The sequence below is a fragment of the Drosophila gunungcola genome, unplaced genomic scaffold, assembly GCF_025200985.1.
Source record: "Drosophila gunungcola strain Sukarami unplaced genomic scaffold, Dgunungcola_SK_2 000001F, whole genome shotgun sequence".
NCBI classification, from domain to species: Eukaryota; Metazoa; Arthropoda; class Insecta; order Diptera; family Drosophilidae; genus Drosophila; species Drosophila gunungcola.
Genome location: NW_026453197.1, coordinates 153,748 through 174,745, shown reverse-complemented (window position 1 = coordinate 174,745; position 20,998 = coordinate 153,748). Strand labels below are relative to the sequence as shown.

Here is a 20,998-nt window from a genome sequence, read left to right as displayed (position 1 = left end):
AAACAACGCATCGATAATAATCGATAAACAAGTTTTCGGATATTGAAGAGCGAGGTGGAGCATAATCCCTAACAGCATTATAACGGAACCCGAAACAAAACGCTAATTGTACACGCCTCTAGAACATGACTCAAATCAAAGAAATGGCCACGGGGCCTTAGCCTACAAAATGCTATATATCAATATTTGGGCATCTGCGGATCTAAAAGGGGTGGTGATTATACGATGGTGATGGTGATGGCGATGGCGATCTCGACGGTGAGATAGCAAAAAACGCTGGCGTTTAATTGGGTAATTGGCTCAAGTACCGTACATATTACCACCGGCGGACCAAAACAGAAATTGAAATACTCGCACATGACTGCAGAACTCAACTGAACTGAACTGAACTGGTCCCTCGAAATCAAACGACCGCAAACACGTCGAAAAAAATATATATACATCGTTATAATATTGTTCTTATCTGTGGCATAAAAAACAACAGTTGGGACATCAAAACCATGTGCCATATAAGGCAGTACAAGTGAGGCATACGAATTGTTTTTTATTGAAATATAAGTGTCTAATTACATATTTAAAACAAACTAAAAAAATCTGTACATTTTAGAATTATTTAAAATTGTCTAACAAGAACTACCTAAAAGGAAACGAAGTTGCATTGCCTCCCAAAATAAGCAATAAAAGTATGATAAACAAATAATTTGTATCGAAGATGCGATTTAAGAACTAGTTCATTTTAGGAATTATCTTTGGTAACGTATTAATCTTGTGTTTGTTTTTTCTAATTTATTTAATCTATGATTTTAAAAGTGTTTTTTTTTTTAAATACAACAAGCATCCTGAAATATTATTGCTATATACCTGAAGATTTCTCTAACCCTCCGAAAACTAGGATAACATATTTTTTCCTGTGCAGCGGTAAGAGCAACCTCTACACCACTAATGCCACAAAATTGCAAGTGTGCTTATGAATCGAGCCTGACTAAGAGAAGTCGGGCCTGGCAAATAGAATAGAATGGCTGGTGCCGGGACCAACTCGTGACTGGCAACCAGTTGCCAGCGTTTTCCCATGACGGGCTCCAAACTGGACGCCAGCAGCAGCAACTCCGACTCCTTCTCTATGCAGGCAGGTCCCAAAAAAAAAATTAGATATATATATTTATACACGATGAACATATATATCCGTGTATATATGTAGGAAAAGTAACTGTTACTCTCCCAAGTGAGCCAGCAACTTGTTTGGCGTCTTCTTTCCATTTTGCTCAAAATAAGGAGTTGTCGAATTCCGGATACTCATTAATAGGGCGAAGAAAATGTATTAGAAATTGGTTTATGGACAGATCCTAACTAATTGCTTTGACAAATCAGGACATTTTTTCAAGATTATTTAATTAAATCTGTATAAAACAATTAGTTTTATTAAGTACCGATTTTAAAATATATCATGGTTTGTTCTAAATTTTTTGTAATTTATAAGCAGTGCGGTTATTATGATCACTATTAAATTCATTAAGAATTACATTTCAGAGTTCATCGCTGATCATCACAGTAACCTAAGATCCTATATCTTAACAATTTGTGATTAGTAATTTAGCTGTTGAAATATCTTGTAATGGGTATTTGACCAAATTAAGCACCCTAAAAAACCTGAACCCCTTTCTAATTTCCCTTGAGTTTTCTAGCCCATCCATTCTACCCCAAAAAATGGAAAAAGGGTATTACAAAAAGACTGGTTCGCTTTTGGAGTCTTGTTTGGGGGCCTTAAAGTGGCAGAGCAATTGAGCAAGTGAGTGTCTGGCATTTGTGTGTATCTGTGGCCTGGGACTGGAGCTCAACTGCGTCTTTGGAGGCTGCTGGGCCGGCCCATTGAAGTGATGTTTTAATGAGTCCTTTATCACGTCCATTGCCACAAACTGGCAGGCCCAGAAATGGGATTCACTGGGTTGGGTTTGGTTTGTCCAGCGAAAGAGCCCCGAATTATGGCTTCATTCCCTTAGAGGAAGCCCAAGTGCTAGTCCAAGTTGTCTGCATTTATTCTAATTTCGAGTGTGGGGCCGCACTTGAATCACTCCTCGTGGATTTTGGGTTCTTAAATTTTTCATTGTTTGCCTAACGGTCATCGGAGAAGGGGAAGGGGGAGTGGGAGGGGGTGATGGTGATGGGCGGTCAACGGCGGCAGGCTTCAAATATTGACATGCATTCAATTCAAATATTGAATGTTTGTTTAGGCGCCCAAATGTTTAAAGTTTGAAGGAGTGCACTTAAAAAATATATAAAGAAATCTGCTTCTGAGAAATCTTTTAGGAACTTCTATTAACTTTGCATATTTACAAAAAACAAATGTAGGTTTTTTATATCTAAACGTAAAAGCCATCAAATATATAATCGAAAAAAAAAAATGTTTTAAGGTCATTCAAATTTTTTTTTATATTAAATTTAAAATAAATTTATTAAAAATATTCTGAACACAGTCTGGGGTATTTAAACAGCAAGTAGTATATTTCAAGAATGGCTTTTTTCGCGTAGTGTGATTATGCTAAAGGTATAGGTATAAGCACGGCGGTGCATGCAATAACAGGCGTTCGTAAATACAATTGCTCCAGAGAATCAGCGCCAAAGACAATCCCGTAGCTCCAGCTCCGCCGAGCCATGAGGTTTGCCTCTTGGCTGCCTCTTAAACCTTTCCCCCATATCCCATTCCCGTTCCCAGTTCCATTCCCTTTTCAGTTCAGCCATCATCTTCATCCGCAGGCCCGAAAACGTTTAGTTGATCGACACTGTTATGTTGACTTCGTGCGCGCGTTGTCATCGTCATCAACGTGGTCATCATCCCCAATCCCCATCCGATCCCCATACCTATAGCCATTCTCTTGGCAGTTCTGGTGCTGTGCCTGCCATCCATTGATTGATTCCCTAGAACAATGGGCCGAAGGAGCGATGTGCCTGCGCCGTCACCAAAGCGAAAAGCCAACAGGCGTCGAGTGGCACAGTGGAGATACAAAAATAAAAGTATAATTGATGGATGCAGTTTCTGACATTTGATATGATATATTTTTTTTAATTATATCAAAAGATTAAAAAAAAACAGTAAAGCATTTATCTCACACTACACAATTTTACTACATACATACGCTCATAGATTAAATAAAAAATTAAGATAAATATACGTACTTAGCGTTACAGTTTCTCCTATTACAATAGTGATTTAATTTATAAACGAAGGGTAAACATCGGAAAGAAGTATTCGATCTTGTGAAAATCTTGTACTTTTATTTGTAACTAAAGCTGCTTTTTAAAGTTTTCGATCCGAAACTTATAAAACAAATAAATTTAAAATTTTTTGAATTCTAAAATATTTTGCAAAAGTTTTGAACACAATTTTTAAAGTGACTTGCTTCACTGTACCATTATTCGCCTATTATTAATGCGTAGCTATAGAAGATCCAGAGTCGTAGCTATAGACAGAGTCAGAGAACCAGAGCCAAAACCAGAGAACCAGACGAAGCATAAAACAAACGGCGAGGCACTCAACCAAGTCCAGAGGCGACTCATTGTTTTTGGAGCTAGCCAACGGCAGCAGCACCAGCAGCAACAACCTAAAGTTGCAAGTGGAAGTGGCAACAACTGTTGCTTGTTGCTGGTGTTGCTGGTGTAGCTGCTGCTGTTGTTGCTACTACAGCATAAGGTACGACTACACCGGGACAAACTGAACCCATAAAAGTACGGGCGGGCCAGTTAAATGGAACAGGTAGGCCAGCTCTTCACGCTCTGAAAAAGCGATGACTTATTTCGTTTGGTTTTTGTTATTTTTTTCAGCGATATAGGTTCAGAGTTTGGGGCGGAAAAGAAGGGAATTTGTGGGCCTCATTTCATGCAAAATATTTACTGAAAATAATTGTGCACGCTTCTGGGAGTTCATATTTGCTCGGAGTACTCAACAATCAACGGGTTGTGACTTCACTGGTGAAATATTTATCCCTATCGATGGCCAGACGTTACCCAATTTTCCGGTCAAATGAAAATAAATTTGAAGTCTGCTACAATTTACATTACACTGGCCCACAGTGTGTCATCCGATATCTATGAAAATTTAGGCCACGGCTCTATCTATTTTTTTGGAGATATGAAAACCCTTTGCACGAGACATTTAGCCCTGACAACCAAAAGGTGGTTTCATAACGAAATAATTGTTTGTTTGGTGTAATGAATTTAGACTTTAGCAGGGAAGATAAGCTATGGAGGTTGAAAGACACGAAGATTAAAATTGCACAGCCTTGTGCAAATAAATGAAATTAAATTATGCGATGTTTAATTAGTCACTAGATAACAGCCTTGGGTGGTATACTAAATTACAGGGTTTTGTTGTTTGAGTAGAACTACGTTTAATTGTATCACGTAAAGCTAAAGCTACAATTTCAAAGAATATTCAATTAAGTCAATTAAATTTAATAGCTGCATGTAACATTTAAAAACAATACTTTTATTGCTCAAAGTCTTCTAGTAAAATATTTGTGGAACAAATAATATATTTTTTATGACATCAGTTTTGTGCTTTAAAGTAATTACAATGATGATTACTAGAGCTTCTTGAGAAAGTATGAAATTCAACCTTACGAATTCGTCTTCCGGGATCTTAACTCCTCAAAATCCATCTTAATTATTCCCTGCCCTATTTTGAGTATTTTGCAACTGGCCCCTATAACCCAATTAAAGGAAATTAGAGAGCCAAAATCAAATATGAAAACCCGCCTGTCAAGAGAAGTAATCCTATTTGGCTGTCTCAAAAGCCGTCAAAGCCACCGATACCGACTTGGATTCCCTCGGGTAAATGGCGCACCCAAATTATATCGGAAACCCATAAAGCAATTACAGAAATGCCCCCTATGCATTGTAAAATTTAAGTTCTCGTCAAACTCTACGATCCGCTATTTATGGCAATGCAAGCGCAACAAATAGAGCTGGCCAAGCCCTTAAATTTAATCTTATGGATGGATGGGATGGGGATAGGTAGTACTTTTGAAGGTTCGATTTAGTCATTTTGCTCAATTTTCCCCCACACGCAGTGGAGTGTGGCGAGGCGCATCACAAATTGACTCACAATCTGGGATATGGATTACAAATTTCTAGGCGACCTTAGTGGGCTGGGCTAGACCGCAGAAATTTGCCACCGACTTCCTAGTCCGCATCCCCGAAAGGCAGACGGCCTGTCATTCAGTCAGTTAGTCAGTCAGCTAGTCTTTTTACTAGTCAAGCAGTTAGTTGCAGATCACGAGTCCGGAAAAGCGATGAAGTCTTCTGCGGTTAGTGGGCTGCCTGCCAGCTGCAATTTGTAGCCATAAACATATCTCTTTTCTATCTTTAGCGCGCTTAGCGAATATGTGATCATCAATTTTTGTACTTTGCATAATATCCAATGATGATGTCTGCTTTGTCATATGATAGGCAGCAAAGCGCCATAAGTTCCGCATCGCTTGTCGGTCCTTTGGGCAATTGCATAACCTCAACTTGGGCAAATATCTCCATGGCTATTACTATGGGAATGACTGCGGCCCAAGTCGCGGGTCCCAAAACAAAGGTCAAACATGCTTAAAGTGCAGTTTGAAGCGGAAAATGTCACTGCACGCGCTGTCACTCTTAAATCTCAAGTCTTTGGGCTCCGGCAATTGTTTTTTGTTTTTTCCACTCAATTTAAATTGTAGTCGGGGGCTTTAAACAAACAAATGAACATTTTTGCGCATTGCAGTCGCACTTTTAACGCCCACTTTTTCGATGTGGAGGACTGACCTTACCAGCGACAACCTAAACCACCCCCTTTGGGTAATTTTTGCAATTGTTGTATAATAAAGTCCAATTTCAGCTCGTTTCAGCCGCTAACGTGCCCCTTGATTTAGTGGATCGCAATTTGGGGGATTTACGATGGGGTGGCAGAAGTTAATTGGTAAAAATTGACTGTATTTATTGCGTCTTACTTAATATTATTTTGCATAAAAGATAAAAAATACAATAGAAATAAATAAGAAAATTAATTTAATCTTTGAAATTGTAACAGCAATTGAAAACATTAAAGTCACCACAGAAAATCGTAACTATTTTGTACTTGGTCAGAAGCAAACTACAATAAATTTTTTTTTTTAATTCATGTTTTGTTTTGTTTTTCCTATCAACACTGTTCTTTGTAAAAACATACACAACCCTCTTCAAAGTTTTTTATGTTTAAATTACGAATTATGAAATTTGAAATATTTATATCTAGTGTAATAATTTTAATGTCTTTAATAAAAACAAGTTGTTTTCCAAATGAAGCCCAATTTTTTCACAAACGGCAACCTTACCTAGAAGAAGAATTCTCCTCAACTTTTTTCATATTTTTTTTATATTTTTTTTTCATATTTATGAAAGAATGTGTGCTCTCCGACTTTAATAAGGTCTTGTATATGACCGTAAATTATTAGAATTTTAAGGTAACCCCAGCGAGGCGGTAAGAATGCATTCAGTAACTTCTCATGATTTCCAAAGACAATGGAATTGACTTGTGCGAGTTGGGAATAGTAGAGAATGAGTATGGCTATGGTATCTCAGGAGCGACCTCCATTGAGCGGTGAAACATGCATATTTCTCACACACACCCCACTACGGCCGCAACACTTACTTGAAAACGGCATCTATATGGCAGGGGAAAATAACAACAACGAGGCAAACTAAAAGATACATTAAAAATTTCCAGGCGTGGAGAAACTTGGCGCTTCCATGTTACGATCTTCTTGGGCCTAATGCAGTTGGCCCTGTTGCTGCTTTAGCTGCTGCAGTTGGTTTTAATTACCTAGCCAGCGATTCAAGCCTGCCCCCAAACAGGGTTACTAACGATCATCATGTGAATTCTCCACCGATGCGCCTGCGCGTTTCCTTGGCTATTTTGCCTCGCTTTTTAAGATTTCTGTAGCTTTTCGGTTGTTTCTTTACTTTTTCTGGCCTATGGGAACTGAAACCTTAAAGTGCATTCTTCGTGGGCTTTTTTTTCGTTAAGAGAAAAACACTTTCGCATGTGCGGCTGTGTGTTGAACATCTGCTAAAATTGCCATAAAATCGTTGATGTGGCTGTTGGGCCGCCAACACTTTCACACATTATGCTAGGGAGCTTGTCTTACTTGTTGTAGCTCATTTTGTTTTATGGCCTGTTCATTTTGATGTCAGCTTCGGGCCTTTCGAGATAGGTGTTCATGTGGGGGTTTTCTTTTGGGCTGATTGAAAAGAGGAGAGGAGTAGTCTAGAGCGAGGAAAATCCGCTGACTGGGGAGTACGTATAACTAATAGAACTCATCAGAATAAAACACGACGATTTTTTATAGCCTCAATGATAATTAACTTTTGGGGTAATTTTTTCCCATGTACTTTCTATACAGCTATTATTATTAATAGCTCATCTGCGAATTTATTCATTCAGTTCCAATAGTAATTTACTTTCTTTCTTTCTTGTCAAAATAATGACAAGCTTTAAAAAGTATGTTTTTTCTAAGTGCTTATAATGTAAAGCTTTCTATAGAGCCTTTGCTATTTATAGCTCATCTACTGATTTTATCTTGCAATTTCAATTTTATTTAGAACTTTTATTTATTTATTTTTTTTTAAGACTGAATCATTCCCTGAGAATACTACTAAACCTTATTATAAACCAGTGAGCTGAGCTTTAATTAGTGCAATGCAGTTAAGTGACACTCAAAGCGTTTAATGACACGATATTTATCGGTTCTTGTTTCAAGTTTTCCGCTTCTTTGAAATCGCCTTTGCTGGACAAGAACTCATTTCTTTTATCATAAATCATTATAGCTTAATTTAAGTCTGAGCCGGAACCGTAACAAGACAGCATTATGCCAACAAAATAAACTCATTTGAGTGAACTTTACGGCCAATAATTCTAATCTGTAATCTAAGGGCCCTTAATAGTAACCCATCGACGGACACGTGAACGATATCCAAAGGCTTTACGATCCATTAAATCTTCGGGTACACAAATAAAAAAAGCTGTGAAATGCTAGAAATCAAATCAAGTCTAATCCATGCAGAACTCACCTTTCTATGCGAAACGACTAGCGGCGTGTGATGATGATGATGATGGTTGTTGTCGAAGGCTGTTGAGCAAACAAAACGAAGATTAAACATTGTAAATTAATAAAAGACTTCGTCGAGTGCAATCAATAAATTCGGTTACAGTTAGCGGGAAATCATAAACGAGTCAATTGCAATTAAACAGAAAGCCAAACAACAGCAGAAATTGTTCACCTTTCCAATTACATTTTAAAATATGCAAACATTTCGAATCTCTATTTTCTTGGCTCTGTTACTTCCGCACTTGGTGGCCAAACCCAAAGCATAAAAAAGAGGAAAAAGAGTAGAAAAAATACGGCAGAAATTGTAACAGAAATAACAAATAACAAAACTTGCAAACGGGTTCAGCAATCATAAACTTGTTGTCCAGACAGACAGATCGGGGAGCGGTACACTGGGAGCGGGACTGGGACAGGTGACTTACTGGTGACTGGGAGGTGCGGGCTGGAAAATTGTCAATTGACAACTCGAGCAATTGTATTATAACTCATATCTATATAAGCCACAAAACGCGCCTGGCATTTTGTTTAACAATTAAATGCAATTTTCAACAAAATACAAAATAGTTGACTCAGCAGCGCCGCTAGTCGAGTCAGTTTTCGGTTTGATTTGCTGACCGGCCGGCTTTTGATTACAAGCTGCGACAATAAAGCCATGGAAAATAGGGGTAGAAAGGGGACAAAAAGGGGGTGCCAATCCCCCCATATCATGGCCCAGAAATTCCACTTTGCAGTTTATTAAGCGTGACTGACCAACCGGTTGGTACACCCAAACTTTAAATACCCATACCCACAATAAATACTTCACCAGGGGAGTCGAACATTAGTGCAATCAACTTGATTTTTGCGTTCAGATAACACTTGCACAGTAAGCTTTTAATATTTATACCTTTTTCACTTTTTTTTAACAACCAAATATTTTATAATTCTTTTTTCATAAATGTTTTAAATATTTTGAGTTGGTGATTTCTTCTTTCTTGTCTCTGTCTAATGCTAAAATATTCAGTTTTCTTTTTTCATAAATATTTTAAATATTTTGAATTGGTGATTTCTTCTTTCTTGTCGCTGTCTAATGCTAAAATATTCAGATTTGCTATATAAGGGCAGTTGTAGTTGTTTACTTCTACACTTATTTTAGAGCTTTTAATATTTCAGGTAGTGCTCTTAAAACAAAAATGTATAATTTGTTGATTAATCAATACGGCAAACTAAATCACTGTGGACGGCCGTCCACATAGTGACGATGAGCACCGGAAAGCGTGCGCAAGGAGACTACTTTATATAGCCGCAATATTCGAAATCAGGAAAAAATAGTCCGATCTTAATAAATGATATAGCAATCGAGAGGTAGCGGTTTCATAAAAGTTTGTGCAAACTAAAAGTTTTAGATAAGTCATTTGGTTCCAGTGAAATGGGAAAAATTAGTTTCTTTATATTGGAGCTGTTGACGCCGGAGCACAAAAACTTTTGTGGCGCTGTTGATTCTGGCTTTTAGCTTGTTAAGAGATGGTTTTGTTAGATTTTATATACTCTGAAAAAATTACTTAATGATTCTCTAATTGGTTCTTCCTCGCATACAAAAAAAAACACCTTTTCCGCACTTCACCTTCAGGTAGTAATTGAATTACTTCTACCGGAGAGAAAGAAGCTATACAACCCCGGAGTGATTCATACAACCCATGAATTATGGGCATTTGATCTTAACTCTTTTGGTTCCTCCATTGTGTTGGTTCCGCATTAAACTCTTGACCTAACCATAGGTTAGTGGAGTTAGCGGGTCAGACAACCAGAACACAGTTTTCGGAAATAAAGCCAAAAAATACTACAAAAAATGGCTGCACACGAAAATAAGAGATGAGCTCAAAAGCCCAGCATGATATCATTATGATGTTTTTGTCTCTGGCTGGCTTGTCCATCACTTTCGCAGGAAATGATGCAAGTGGAGGTATCTTTCTGGGGGAAGGCAGAAAGGAGTGGGGTTTTAGGCAAATTCAGCCCGAAATTCCAACGCGGACGAGACACGACTTATGAATTAAATAATAAATTGTATGCTTCGAGGCAGGCAGGCGGTTCCAGTTAATAATTAATTGACATTTAGCAAAGAGCTTCAAATGAAAAGAATGCCTGTGCGCATTGCGAATGCTGTAGAATTTTGCTCAAGTTTGGATTTTATAAATGCTTGATTTATGAGACAACCGTAACGATTTTTCTCTGGGAACATGTGTATTTGATTGAGCGTTATTGAATTAGTTTGCGAACGTTACAATTTAAAAGTTCACTGAGGATCAGCAGAGCGCCCTAAACATCTGTGAATAATTAGGGTTTAAAGCTGCTGAAATGTATTTGCCATATGCTCAGATTAGCGATCTCAACAACTGATCAATAGATATGTATATAAAATCCATTTTGATGTATAAATCGTCAAAATATTTATAAGCATTTAAAAACAACTAACAAAAAATTTACTTAAATTAAATTTAACATTTTTACAACAATAATTGTTTTTTTTTATATTTTTGCATTTAAGTAAATACAGCCAAATTATAAGTATTAAAAATAATGCACCAACCATTTAGCAGAAGGTAGTAATAAATGGGATGTATATACATAGGTAATAGCTTCGGTAACTCTAAGTGAATGCTCCCACTTTTGTTGAAATAAATAACAAAAATGTGTTTCCTCATCTTGATTCTGGTTAATATTATATGTGTCCAATTTCGATTATTTTCCTGTGCGTTTGGGTATGTGTAAAATCAATAACCGCAAAGGAAGAAAATCACAATGCCTTATCTCAAAATGATTCACCGATCGACCAATGCGTCAATTTTGAGTCGGTTAATTGGTTATTCGACATTCGTTTCCAAAGAGAATGGGATTCTACTTTCCTATACACATGGTGCTGTGCACTTTGGTCGCTAAAAAAAAAAAGGAATTAGCGAACTCATTTTCGATTAGATTAGATTGTTAGGGAACCGCTCGAAAGCGTGGACATTCGAATTTTAATAGAGAAAATTGCATTTCCGATTGAAAAATTGCGAAAAAAAAGTCGAAGTACAGGGAAACCAGTCTCAGGGTCAGACAATGGACTTTCCTCCCGTCGAATCCAATTAATAATAATAAAGCCAAAGCACTTTGCCGGCCTGACTTTCAATTGTTTGCCTTCCACAGCCTCGGCAGGCAATCTCATCATCCCAGTACTCCTCCACTTGCATTTCATCAGGTTCAATACAAAACTATATAATAAAGTTTTATAAATGTTGCTGTGGGTTTTTGTGGTGCTGATGGTGGTGGTGGAGTGCATGGCTCTGATGGTTGACCAAGTGGCCTTATGGCAATTTACTTTCTAATGTCAGGAAAGTCATGTGCAAGTCAACGGCAACCGCAGACTGACTCGCCTGCTTTTTGTTTACATGTATTTTATAGAAAATGATGAATAATCTAGGCAAAAATACTATATCTATGCAGATTTTTTTGCAAAATTAATTAGATGAAGCGAAATCCGTTGAGGCGTTAAAATGTAAAAATCGTCGGCATTTTAAAGACCAAATTTTTCAATCTGCCTTTTCAACTTGGTTTCTAACCCATAATTTACAACCGCGGAGTCTTTTTGGCATGCGTTTCACGTGGCGATGGAGGCTTACAAAATTTTTAAGTATATTTAAAATATTTATCAATCAATAAATGCGGGCGAAGAGCTGTTGATGAGTTTCCTACCTTCCTCTGCTTAATTTCGATTTTGTTTTGGTTACACTTAAGTGCATGCCGAGTCTTTAATTAATAAGCGCGGATGAATAATGAATCAGGAAATGATGGATAGATGGCAATTAACTTAATTATAGGCGTTGGTTTTTGGAGCGCTTACTTAATAGTTGAGCGGAACTAAATTTTGTAATAACAGAAAAAGAATCGAATTTAAGGGGTTTTTATTTAACTTAAGATATGTTAGTCAACGTGACCTTGAATTGGTGCACTGACAAGAATAAGAAATCCTATTTTTTGTAAAACAGCTCACAAGTCTGGAAAATTGTTGTGTTAAAAGAAACATTAATCTCCAGAAGCTGTAAATATTTTTCCCACAATTTATGCCATAAAGTTACTTCATACATCATTAGCTCAAAAGCTATATTTCCAAGTTCCCAGGCTATATTTTTTGGGACTTAATTGATGGCAGCTATTTTACATCAAAAGAAAACCCACAATACCAACTTATATTCCCCACAAAAATAAAAACCGTACACAATTCGATTGTGACCACAATTTAGTAACAATTCCTTCCAACATATTTCCAATCAAGTGAATGGCATTCCGAAATCAGCCCCAAAACCACAATATCCATGATCCCCATTCTTTTACACTATCATGTGTTCAAGCATTGCATAAGATCTGGAAAATAATTTTCAACAATAGGGTGGACACAAAGGTTCCAAACTTTGTGCTGAACCGCTTTTAATGTCACTCTTGCTTTCATCTGTTGTCCACGCCAGAGAAATAGCAAAACTTTTATATGTTTATGGCTCGTGATTCCAAATTAAAAACGACAAATAGGCGAACAAATTCGTAAGATATGCAGACTATGCAAATTTGCCACCAAATTAAAATAGTTTGCAGCCAAAGTCAGGCCAAAAACCCCGTCAAGATAGCCGGCTATCCCCGAGTTTCTGTATCTGAGTATCTTTGTATCTCGACAAACTCATCAACAGGTTACTGTTTGCTGTGGACCAACAACAATTGTTGTTTATGGCACTGTTGTTGGTGTTGTTTTCCACTCTTTGAGAAATGTGAAAGATGAAAGCGTAAATGCTGATTAAAGATTGTTTCTTCTATACGTATATGCCGTGTATATAAATTTATATTGTAATTTCAGTGCCGGCAAAATGCAAAGTGAAAGAGGTTTGACTCTGGCAGCGATTCAGAGTCGTAGTCGAAGTCAGTCAATCAGTCGCTCGGTTACTCGGTTATGATAACAGCGATAAAACCGCTCTGCAGTCTGCAGTCTTTCAGCTTTTCAGCTTTTCAGCCTTCAATCTTCAGTCTCCAATCTGCAGACTGCCATCTAATTTCACAGTCATCAAGGCGCGGTATCAAGCCGCGTAGAAAGCGAGAGTCTCGATTACAGTTTAGTTGCGCCTGCGCAGTCATCGCGGCCCCGTGGAAAATCGCCATCAAGGTGAATTACCCCAACCAGAGACGCCCACGCCCCCCAGTAAATGTGTCAAGCGAAATTGGATCGGCGGCTGAAGATGAATGTACTCACGAATACATAAATTAAACGGTTAAGCGATTGCAACAGAAGGTGCAAAAAAAATAAGTAATGTATGTGGGTTTCCGAAAACAGAATTAGATTTTAAAATCTTAGCTGCTCGCCCTGGTGGTTTGTTTGAATTGACGATAAACAAAAAATGATTTACAATGCCTTACTAGATTTATTTAGCAATAACAAAAAGGTTTATAAAACAAAACAAACAAATGATCAAAGCCGAAGACGACCTTTAACAAGTCTGTGATCTTTCGCAGAATACATTTTACAGTAACAGTTACATTTAAAATTGAGAATTAATGTAAACTTATATATAACGACCAAAAAGTTAAAATAAGATTTAGTTTGGGATTTACCTAAATCTGTAATAAGCAGTCGCATATATATGGGACAAAAATTGGTAACACCTAGGGTCAAGTACCCTTTTTTGTTACTTCTCATTTTCCTATAAATAGAAATTAAATCACGCAATCAAATAAACACTTAAGTCTACCTAAACAGTTCTTTAACACTTTTTAATGTATACGGTTTAGAAACCGACCCCCCGTAACAAGACTGTTTTGCTTAAATAAACTTCCACAAATAGAACCATATCAAATATATCAAAAGGTAGAGCTTATCAAACGGCAACACTTTCTTTCAAGTTATGTTGGCTTTATCGCATATCCGAGAGTCAAGTTCCCATGGAGTAGATTTCTACTCCTCACATTCGTCGGAAACACGGGTTAACAAACCTTTTAGCAAGTTTGCTTGTCTACCCTCCGAGTCCAAGTTGTTTATGTGGCTGCCACTCGACACACATTTGGAATATATACTTTAGCACATGCATTACCGCCCGGCATGACATATATATGGGTTTATATGCTGGCAAAACGATAAGATAGGAGTACAAAAAGTGGCTCTATCGAAGGCGCATTTACTTAACGATTTCTGCCGTTTTCGATTGCGTTTAATAGCATCAAAATGTATTTATAATTTGACGCGTAAACAAACGGTTCAGGGTCACTCGAAAAGGTAAGGCCCCAATACGTCAGATCAATGTACCCCACAAGTGTGATCCAAACAACGGAGGGAAAAGCGAGCCACAATTTGGATTATCTTGTGATTTATTGGGCCTGCGACTCACTTTCAAACAACAAGTCTCGGGGGAACTTGCGTTGAGACTCTGTTGTCCGACGGCGACACAAAGTATTTCCATTTCAAAATGCAGCCAATGGTCAGCGGATTTCGTAACTCGAATGCAAACTGCACAGGTGGACAAGTTTAGGAGAGGCCCAAAAACCAAAACCAAAAAAAAAATAAATAACCCACCGCATATGGGTCTCGGAAATTTGGTTCAGGTTCGTCGTCGTGCTTATGTCATTTGTTGTCATTATGAAAAAATTATTATATTAATTGTGTCCCAAAAACTGGAGCGTCAACAATAGCTGGCAATTAAATTTGGGTATGATGTGTCAAAAAAAATATATATATATAAGCCAACACGGAAAACCAAAAGCATGTGGTTGGTCCCCTACAAAAAAAAGCATAAACTATTGCAGCAAGTTTATAATAAATGCATTTCAGGCAGCTACCTAATTTGAAATAAACATAACATATGGTCCAAGACTTAAGAAATTTCGAATGGCTTACAAGTCAATATAAGTTAAGAAAAACTAAAAAAAAATTGAAAACAGCAAGGTTATAATTTTTTTCATTTATTTTTGCGATTGTTCCTATGGGAGCTATATGATATAGTCGTCCAATCCGGCTCGTTTCGACTTATGTACTACCTGCAATAGAAAGACAACTTTTGGTTTCAAGGAGATAGATTTATAACTGAGGGACTAGTTTACGAAGACGGACAGACGGACAGACTGACAGATGACTAGATCGGCTCTCTGGTCACGCTGATCAAGAATATATATACTTTATAGGGTCGGAAACGTCTCCTTCACTGCGTTGCAAACTTCTCACTGAAATTATAATACCCTAAGCAAGGGTACAAAAACATATATTTAAAAAATTTATAAGAACATTAAAATAATTTAAAAGAAAACAAGAAATATTAAATGTTAAATACAAAAATTAAATTAGCAAGAAATCGTTGACCTTATTATAAATTATAGGTTTTTTCAAAAGTCCTACATCTGAAAATACACTTAAGTTTAATAGCTTAATGCGCCAATTGAACTGGCTTAGTTAATAGGCGGCTTATTACAATTATCATTTGGTAACTCTTCATTTAGACTCCACCCGAAGCTTTTACTAGACAAAGAGATAAGCATGGGCTTACCAAAAATTAGCCACAATTTCCCCACCGATCAATTAAAGATACTACCATCAAGCGTTTTTTTTTCCCTCAAACAGCGAACAGCAAAAAGCGAACCAATTTGTTGCTGAGCTTTAGTTTCGTTATAATTTTGTTTGGGTTTCTAGTTTCGGGGCATTTTGCGTTGCCTGTTGTTGGGGTAAGTTTTAGTGTAATTATTTAAACATTAAACCAGTTGAGCGGCCGGTTGTTTGTTTTGTCAGAGAAAACAAGAAAGTCATAGACATGAAAATGAAATATCATCACCCAAGCGGATGATTCGAGCCCCATTAAGGGATTTTTTCTAGCTTTCTTTCAGATCTCTTTGATTAATTCGGGTGAAATGTGTTTGAAAACGGAAGAACCAGATTAAATGCGATGAATCTCAAAGAAAACTCAACAAAAAAGTTGGTAAAACACAATCAACAGCTGCTTGGGAATGAGAGAACCTACCACAACAATTGGTCCCTTTCCATTTTCCATATTCTGAGTTTTCCGATTTTCGCCAAGTGCGCATGACCCACGACCTTGAGGAAAAGGTTCCATTCGACAATATGTGGGCGGAATTTTCCAGTGGAAAAATATTCAATAACCACAAACACCGGCTGTGCATCCGTTTGCCGAATTTTCTGAGAGCCTGATGAAAAACGTAATGGCGAGTTTGTGTGTTGACAGTTTCAAGCGCCAATTTTATTGGGGGAGCCCGTGAAAATGTGGAAAACGCTGGTGGAAATTGCTGCGCGCCTAATCGAGGCGCCAGAGGGCGCGGCGACCCGGCGGCGCCGTCGACGTTTTCCCATCAAAAGCTCCATCTCCCACGTCTCCAATTCCATGGTCCCAATGGTTTTTGATGGGTTCCGAGGGCTAGGAGGGTCTGGAGCGGAATTCAACACAATCAATGATTCGCTGCGCCTGGCGATGCGGTTGTCAGGAGACGATGGAGCGCGATTTTCCGAGCCCGAGACCAACTGAAATCAAGACCGAAATCGAAATCGATGCGGCAAGTTCAAAGCCCCCTCTCAAACGAAAATGTAACCTGCAAAAATGTTCCACTGTATGACCGATTCTTTTCGGATAAAACAGAAGCAGCCAACAAACGAAAACCATTAGAAGGTGCTAGGGTCTGCTGGCATCTACCATCATCTACCATCTGTAATAACTTGTTTGAGCAGTCTAATTGCCGCTGCTGGCGGTTCTCGAGGTTCTCGGGGCTAAACCTTTCGATATCTCCACCTAATGGCTTGGATTTTAGCTGCTAAATTAGCAGCAATTAAGGTGTTACAAGGTGATCTCTGTTTGCCCCGAAGAAAATCCCGATGATAAATATAAACAAAGGTTATGTGTGAATTGAGCTGAAGATTTGGTCATCGTGTATCTTTTAATAACAATGCTAAAAGGTTTTGAAACCAAGAACTTATGTCAAAGTATTTAAGAAAGAGTTTTAGCATTCAAGAGTAGATTTTTGAAATTAGGAACACATTCCCTTAAGGCCTTAAAAAAAACTGATACACGAACAAATTTTCAATATCACATTCTTCTACCTTTAGAAACTATTTTTTCTAGTTCTTTCACCTCAGAGATACACAATGTAATTAATATTTCCAACAAACTTCCTGTATCTACGTGCCCTTAAGATTAGCCATGTACCTGGTTAATTGCTTATAAGAGCTAACTAATTGGCCTTGCTGATACAAAAGCCGACTATAAACAGAGAGTTGGCCTGGCCAAATAGAGAGGCCCATACAAAGATCATTACTTGGAAGGCATATAAAAATGCAGTAGAATGCAGTAAATGCCACAGGCCAAAAGCTGTGTGAGTCACATTAAGGGCCACCTAGGAGAAAGAAGATCCCCATCTCACTACCCACTCACAAAAGCATTCTCCAATTAACGTGGCTTATCTAAAAGCCGATAGATTACCGGCCAGTATTTTGACAGGTCCCCAGACGAATGATTAAACAATTAGCTGCGAGGCAGACTCAGACACGTTCTCTAGTTTCGTAGATCTGGAGACAAAAAATACCCCTCATCAATTATAAAAAAGGGGTAAGAAACGAAAGAGCAAGTTGTTATCATAAAACAGAAAACAAAATTTGTAGTTAAAAAAATTATATATTTTTTCTAGTTTCTACTAAAATGTTTGGGTTTATTTATCGTTATGTTTTTACCATCTTTTTGCACAAAAAACGAGCTCTGTTTCACTGTGTGTTTTGCTCATGAAAAATCTAACATTAAAAAAAAAAAATTTAATATAAACATTCGACAGAAAAACATATACTATATATGAATCTTTATCGACTTTCAAAATTTTTCTAACTTCTGGCAGAAAATGATCCGACTTTTTTTCCCATGCATTCAGAGATTTAAAAGAAAGTGAAAAACGCTGGGGACTGGGTACTGAGATGGGACCTTCTTCATGGGAGTCGCCGTTTACACTTTCCCAAGCCAGCACGCAATCAGACAGAAGGCAGAAGTGAAGTGGAGAAAAAACTCAATCAAAGCTGGCTGCATAACTTAAATGCAGAGGTCATCATTGGATAGTGTGGGTTGTTTGTTTGGAAAGCGCTGGGATTCCGATGGCCACGGCGATGCCAATAGTCAGATGGATGGCACACGGAAACGCACATCACGGCAAATGATCGAAAAATAAAAGGCCGAAAAAAATAAGTTAACTGTGGCTTATTAACTGAAAATGAAAGCGTTTGCCGAAATGACAAAGCCCTGGCCGGAGGGGAATCATTTCAACCGGTTTTCCGGCCCAGCTAATCACAGCCCCAATTTTCATCACGGTTACAGCTCCGCATCTAAAGTCAACACCCAACTGACCTCTGACAGGCCGTACACATAAAAAGAGAAAAAATTTATATATTTTTAGGAAGCCACTGAAGAAAAATAAGAAAATAGTTTTACCTAACAACTGAAACTATTCATTTGAAAAAGTATGTGTAATACCGAAGCAAATCTGTCATTTGGGGTTGTTTGGTTCATCATGCAATCAATTCGAAATAACTTGTTGAATGGTTTTTATTTTCATTTCAATGTTCAATAAAACTTTTCCGCTTTTTCAGAGATCATAAAGATTATTAGTTATGTGCGGCGATCGTTCTGATAAGAGCAATATTATAACAATACAATTATAAAAAAAGGTATTACTTTGTTTAAATGTACAAATTACTAGAATTCATTATGTTGTTCTTCCCTAAACAAAAACCACATTTTATGAAACATAAAATTGTGTTCCCTTAAAGCAAGCTTAATCATGATATTAATATTTTTTATATGTCTTTATTATTTTTGAGTTTTAAATATGAACTTTGGTTTTTAAAACAGTTTTATATTTTCACGAAATGTTCTAAAAGTTAAATGAATGTTTTTACATAAATGGAACCAAAATATAGTTGGATTTACTAAAATTGAAAACTACACCACATTTGAAATCTTTCTTGTCTAAAATGATTGTATTTTTTTTAAATATTTGGTGATTGCACTGACAGTTTTATTTACAATATTGCAATTTTTTAAGACTAGAATATTAGCTTTCAAAATGCTCAGATCATATTTCATAGTTTTCCACTAACTGTGACCGAACAAGTGCATTCATTTTTCATGGAGCTCAATGTTTTGTAGTTATCTTCTACGTACCTCTATTGATGACGATGGCATTGCTATCGCTGCTGCTGCTGGCGCTGTGATCCGGCTGATCCTCGATCTTGTCCTGCACTTGGGGGATCCGCTCCTGAACTAAGCGCTCCTCCTTCTGGGGCAATTGCTCCTGGCCGGAGAAGTGAACGCTGCCGTCGCGATGGAAGTGCAATTCGAATCCGGTGGGTAAAGAGGCCTCGTAGTCCGCCGCACAAGTATGGGCCTGAACGGCCACCTGGTGATAGAGTCCAGCGAATTGATGGATCAACGCCCAAGCCTGATCTTCCGAGAGGGGGGCCTTAAACGAGTCCAGGATGTTGTGCAGTGTGACGCACTGTTCCGGAGAGGAGCACTGATGGAAGGCCTGGAGGATCAGTGGGCGGGCGCCGACCACCTGCTTTTCCGGATGGAGGCCATTCGAGGAAATAATGGCCAGCTGATCCGCTGACATTTTCTGCTGCAGCTGGGCATCGCCATTGGCACTATCCGGCGAGGTGGACAAGAATCCCTCCTCCTTAATGTCCTTGAACTTTGCGTTTGGGGTGGGTGTGTTGGGCGAGGCCTTGACCTTCATCGGGGGCGCGGCCGCCTGCTCCTCCGCCTGGTGCTCTGTCATTATGTGGCTATCGATCCCACTACAAATCCGGCACTGGTCAACATGTAATTGATTTTTTCGCCTCTTTAGGCAAATTTCGCGATTTGTTTTTAGTTTTGTTTGCGCTTTTCTTCCTTTTTTTTTTGCAATTTACGTGAGTTTTATTTAAATGTGTGTGCGGTAAAACGGGTTAAAGGGAATTTTATAATAAACACAAGGCGAGAGATTTTCGCCGAACACAATTTATTATTTTGTTTTTTTCGTCAGCTACATTTAACACAAAACACAAGGGTACATGTATAATAGGTACAACAAAAAACACATGATTTTCGGCTCGAGAATATTGAAAAACTGGCGTCACGTTTTTGTGTGCACTTTTTGATTTGGCATTCGCAATTGCCGTTAGCTTTTGTTGGTAATTTCACAGCACTGTAGTCGCGCACTTTGCTTTATTTTATTTTATTTGCTCTTTTTTGTAATTTTAAATCTTTGTTTTTCTATGTTAATCGCACTTCTTTCGTTTTGTTTTGCGCTAATATTTTTATAGCAAAGTGCCAGGAAAAGTGTTTCTCCAACTATATTCCCTTTTAAATTTTTTTTCGATTTGTTTTGTGCCAGTATTTCGCAGTTGCTGTTGTTGCTAAAACACACGCGAAATTCGGAGGAAAACGAGAAAAATCGGTGAAAATCTCAGCGACGTGCATTCACGTCCGATTCCGTCAAAGTTTTTTTTGTTTTGAAAATTCTGTTTAAGCTTAGAGCTGGGTCGGCCACTTACGATAGTATCGATACAGGGTATATTTGGGCTTCGAAGCACTATCGAGGTTTTAGTTTCGATAGTAAACGATAGTGGTACATAGCAAAAATTGGATAATAGAAATTCAAGTTTTCGTGTGGCAAACTATTAATGTTAGCGGTCAAAAATGGACAAAATATTGCCAGTATAAGAAGCACAAGTCCCGTGGATGCGATAGGGGAGATTCAGCAATATATGCAATATCACCTCATCACACAGATCCTTTGTAGTTTTGGTAGGTAATTGTTTTAGGAATCCGTATGTCGATTTCTTAATAAATCTTAATATTATTTACCTTTAATCTTAGTGCGCACCG

At 37.9% G+C, this 20,998-nt stretch overlaps 1 protein-coding gene across 5 annotated transcripts in view; it reads right to left on the bottom strand.

Moving 5' to 3' along the window:
• LOC128262745 (protein spire) overlaps window positions 1-20,618 on the bottom strand; it is a 44,696-nt gene extending 24,078 nt beyond the window's left edge. For 4 of the 5 annotated variants that reach the window (XM_052997223.1, XM_052997222.1, XM_052997224.1 and 1 more), the window contains exons 1-2: window positions 19,292-20,618; window positions 8,068-8,126 (exon numbers count right to left, since the gene is read on the bottom strand). In XM_052997223.1, coding sequence (XP_052853183.1) covers window positions 8,068-8,126; window positions 19,292-19,907 — 675 coding nt within the window. In that variant the 5' untranslated portion in view covers window positions 19,908-20,618. The remainder of the gene's footprint in view (window positions 1-8,067; window positions 8,127-19,291) is intronic. The other variant, XM_052997225.1, reaches the window with a different exon arrangement.
• Window positions 20,619-20,998: the final 380 nt, after the last annotated feature.